Below are 5,000 nucleotides of genomic sequence, written 5' to 3'. Positions count from 1 at the left end.
CCTTCAGTGATACTTACAGATACTGTGCACACACCACCTTCAGACAGACTTACAGCTACAGAGGCCACACCACCATCGGTCGGACTGACAGATACAGAGGCCACACCACCATCAGTCAGACTGACAGATACAGAGGCCACACCACCATCGGTCAGACTGACAGATACAGAGGCCACACCACCATCGGTCAGACTGACAGGTACAGAGGCCACACCACCATCAGTCAGACTGACAGGTACAGAGGCCACACCACCATCGGTCAGACTGACAGGTACAGAGGCCACACCACCATCGGTCAGACTGACAGGTACAGAGGCCACACCACCATCAGTCAGACTGACAGGTACAGAGGCCACACCACCATCGGTCAGACTGACAGGTACAGAGGCCACACCACCATCAGTCAGACTGACAGGTACAGAACCTCACGTCCTTCAGTGATACTTACAGATACTGTGCACACACCACCTTCAGACAGACTTACAGCTACAGAGGCCACACCACCATCGGTCAGACTGACAGGTACAGAGGCCACACCACCATCAGTCAGACTGACAGGTACAGAGGCCACACCACCATCAGACAGACTTACAGTTATAGAGGCCATGCCTCCTCAATGGTACTGACGGGTACAGAAGCCACACCTCCATCAGTCAGACTGACAGGTACAGAAGCCACACGTACTTCAGTGATACTTACAGCTACAGAAGCCACACCTCCATCAGTCAGACTGACAGGTACAGAAGCCACACGTACTTCAGTGATACTTACAGCTACAGAGACCACACCTCCATCAGTCAGACTGACAGGTAGAGAGGCTATGTGTCCTTTAGTGGGACTGACAGATAAAGAGGCCACACCTTCATCAGTGATACTTACAGGTACAAAGTCCATATCTCCTTTCGACAGACTGACAGGTACAGAGGCCACACCACCTTCAGACAGATTTACAGGAACAGAGGCCACACCTCCTTTAGAGGGACTGACAGGTACAGAGGCCACACCTCCTTTAGAGGGACTGACAGGTACAGAGGCCACACCTTCTTCAGTGGGACTGACAGGTACAGAGGCCACACCTTCTTCAGTGGGACTGACATATACAGAGTCCACACCCAATTTAATGATACTGAAGAAACCATGCCTCCTTCAGACAAACTTTATTTAGACCTTTATTAAGATTTTTTAAATTGAGAAACGAGAAAAGCTAAGAGTTTAGGCCACACCCACATCTATACTCATATTCGGTACAGATTTAATACAGATAGAGATGTTTGCAAGGCTAAAACAGAGAGTGTTGAATCATTGTGTTAAATCTCTACACAAGAACATGGTGAATATTAAACAATGATGCATCCAAAGCTAAATCTGTCCTTTACACTAAGATGCTTGCTTTTTAAACCTCTCTAAACTCTGGACCTCTACAGTATCAGGAGGACATCAGGTCCACAGAGAGACAACAGAACGATACGGAAAAAAAAACCCACCCATCTTTCACCCACACTTTCTTTAAAAAAAAAAAAAAAGCATTTTTATTGTTTCACTTATTAGTGAAATCTTCCAGCTTTGTAAACTCTCAGTAAACTCTCAGTGTGGGGCTGAACATCCGTCCTGTTTGTCCTGTCTGTGTGTTTTATGCGATTTGACGAGGCTTAACAGAGATGTCTGTAGTTTTGGGACAATGTCTCTGAGTCTGTAGAAGCTCAATCACTGATCCCTGACTTTTTTTAAACTCTCTGAGGTTCAGAAAAAACTCAATATGCCAGAAATGTTCGAGACATATTTCAGATTGTCTTACTTCAGATTTTTTGTGTGTTTATTACACTTTATCCCTGTGCTAGCCATACCAAAGGTTCAGTAGAGTGACATAAGGAATATAACACTGTAGTGTGTTGGTTTTAGGAAAATAAACCAACAACAAGATTTCACGGTGCAACCTAAACCCAACGTTTACAATGACAGCCTAATTATTCTTCTTGTTCCTTTTATTCCACTTCACATCAGTTTGCCAACACTGACAGCTGACTGGTACAAATTGCAGACACCGGAGACTCCTTCTGTAACTGATAACCAAATGAAATTTGAACTATTTCAATCGACCAATCGGTTTTAAGAACAGTGCAACGCTATTAGGAAAAAAAAACACCTAAAGAAATAAAGTTGGAACATCACATCTATTTCACATGAATGTGATTCAGGAATCAGTTCGATCCATTTCATCTTAGATCACTGGATATGTTCAGTCAGTCCACAATAATCTATCGGTCATGAATTTAAGTGAATTTTGAATGTGACGTGCTTGAAACGACTGAAGGTATGAACGTTTCAGATACTGATTTGTTCACCTTAATTCTCAGATACTTATTCATTTACCTTAATGACTCAGGTACTGATTTGTGCACCATAATGACTCAGGTACTGATTTATGCACCTTAATGACTCAGGTACTGATTTGTGCACCATAATGACTCAGGTACTGATTTGTGCACCTTAATGACTCAGGTACTGATTTGTGCACCATAATGACTCGGGTACTGATTTGTGCACCATAATGACTCAGGTACTGATTTGTGCACCATAATGACTCAGGTACTGATTTGTGCACCATAATGACTCAGGTACCGATTTGTGCACCTTATTGGCTCAGGTACTGATTTGTGCACCATAATGACTCAGGTACCGATTTGTGCACCATAATGACTCAGTTACCGATTTGTGCACCTTATTGGCTAAGGTACTGATTTGTGCACCTTATTGGCTCAGGTACTGATTTGTGCACCTTAATGACTCAGGTACTGATTTGTGCACCTGAAATGACTCAGGTACTGATTTGTGCACCTTAATGACTCAGGTACCGATTTGTGCACCTTATTGGCTCAGGTACTGATTTGTGCACCATAATGACTCAGGTACTGATTTGTGCACCATAATGACTCAGGTACTGATTTGTGCACCTTATTGGCTAAGGTACTGATTTGTGCACCTTAATGACTCAGGTACTGATTTATGCACCTTAATGACTCAGGTACTGATTTGTGCACCTTATTGGCTCAGGTACTGATTTGTGCACCTTATTGGCTCAGGTACTGATTTGTGCACCATAATGACTCAGGTACCGATTTGTGCACCTTATTGGCTCAGGTACTGATTTGTGCACCTGAAATGACTCAGATACTGATTTGTGCACCTTATTGGCTCAGGTACTGATTCATTCACCTTAATGAGTCAGATGTGTTCACCATCATGACTCAGGTACTGATTCATTGACTTTAATGACTCAGGTACTGATTTGCTCACCTTACTGACTCACATACTCATTTGTTCACTCTAATTGACTCATATACTCATTTGTTCACCTTAATGACTCAAGTACTGATTTGCTCACCTAAATGACTCAGATACTGATTTATTCACCTCAATGACTCAGATACTCATGCGTTCACCATAATGACTCAGGTAATGATTCATTCACCTTAATGACTCATGTACTCATTTGTTCACCTTAGTTGAAAAGATTTGTCTCCTTGGTGACTAATTCAAAATGACTGAATTGTTTATTGAGGAAAATTTGTGTAGTTACAAGGCAGACGTGCTTGTGTGTGTGTGTGTGTGTGTCAATATGTGTGTGTGTATTACCTGCATCTTGCGGAGCTGGGCAAGCTGTTTGCGCAGGTCAGTGGCATTCTGCTTTAGCTCATGTAGGTGGAGCTGCATCTGGAGTTTGGACACAGTGGAGGTGTGCGGACTTGTGGGCGGAGGAGGCATCAGGGCCAGCGGGGCCGATGGGGTCAGAGCTATGGAACAAGGGTCATGCAGTCAAAGGTCACATGTTACTTACAAAAGCACCAAAGCCTACACACCTAACTGTACTGAGGCACACAGACATGCCACTTTGGTCTTGGCCACCACCATATAATCCCTCTGTCACAAACACACACACACACACACACACACACACACACACACACACACACACACACACACACACACACACACACACACACACACACACACACACACACACACACACACACACACACACACACACGGTGAGCATTGTGCACTGTCTCCTCCAGAGTCCATTCAGTTAAAGTGAGCATGCCGTTAGTGTGGGTTGAATTTAGGAGAACCGGCATTCTCGAGGGTTCTACACACTGGGACGCTCAGACAAGGTAAAAAAAAGGAACGTGAATACACAATCCTCTACACACATACACTGAAAAAACAATTTATTAGATTCACTTTCCATATAGGTCACTTTGTGTTAGTACAAGTACTAACTGGAAAATATAGAATATACATTTAGCTGTGCAAAAACTATCGGCACCGCGTAACCCTGTTCATCAATGAACCGGCAGCTTGTTTAGGTTGTGTTCAGGGAAAGGAAATATTTCTGCTACTTGTATTCAAAATACAGAAATGTTACTTCACTCGTCACACCGTGATAACAGAAATGGAATAATCCGGTCTATAATCATCACAACACGTGTTCTTTCGTGTGAGTAATACTGTACATGAGCACGGCTGTCATAGAAAGTCATTACAAACATGCTGGTACTGTAGGTGTTCATTTATTCATTCATTTTCTACCGCTTATCCGAACTTCTCGGGTCACGGGGAGCCTGTGCCTATCTCAGGCGTCATCGGGCATCGAGGCAGGATACACCCTGGACGGAGTGCTGACCCATCACAGGGCACACACACACTCTCATTCACTCACACACTCACACACTATTTTCCAGGGATGCCAATCAACCTACCATGCATGTCTTTGGACCGGGGGAGGAAACCGGAGTACCCGGAGGAAACCCCCGAGGCACGGGGAGAACATGCCCCCCTTCTGGTAGGTGTTTAAAAAGAAGAATTCTTTTCTTACAATTCCATCAATTTGTGATTTTGCAAAAAATAAAAGATAAATAAAAAAAAAAATCAGCAAATGACTACAAATATCTGATTATTGAGACGGTTCGTGAGTAGAGAACGATGTAAATTAGGGCAACAGT

At 43.5% G+C, this 5,000-nt stretch overlaps 1 protein-coding gene across 14 annotated transcripts in view; it reads right to left on the bottom strand.

The window, feature by feature from the left end:
- si:ch211-278a6.1 (SRC kinase signaling inhibitor 1) overlaps positions 1 to 5,000 on the bottom strand; it is a 160,554-nt gene that overhangs the window by 25,462 nt on the left and 130,092 nt on the right. For all 14 annotated transcript variants that reach the window (XM_027161080.2, XM_027161083.2, XM_027161085.2 and 11 more), the window contains one exon: positions 3,634 to 3,791. In XM_027161080.2, coding sequence (XP_027016881.2) covers positions 3,634 to 3,791 — 158 coding nt within the window. The remainder of the gene's footprint in view (positions 1 to 3,633; positions 3,792 to 5,000) is intronic.

The sequence above is a fragment of the Tachysurus fulvidraco genome, chromosome 15, assembly GCF_022655615.1.
Source record: "Tachysurus fulvidraco isolate hzauxx_2018 chromosome 15, HZAU_PFXX_2.0, whole genome shotgun sequence".
Taxonomy (NCBI): Eukaryota; Metazoa; Chordata; class Actinopteri; order Siluriformes; family Bagridae; genus Tachysurus; species Tachysurus fulvidraco.
This window is presented reverse-complemented; position numbering and strand designations above follow the sequence as displayed.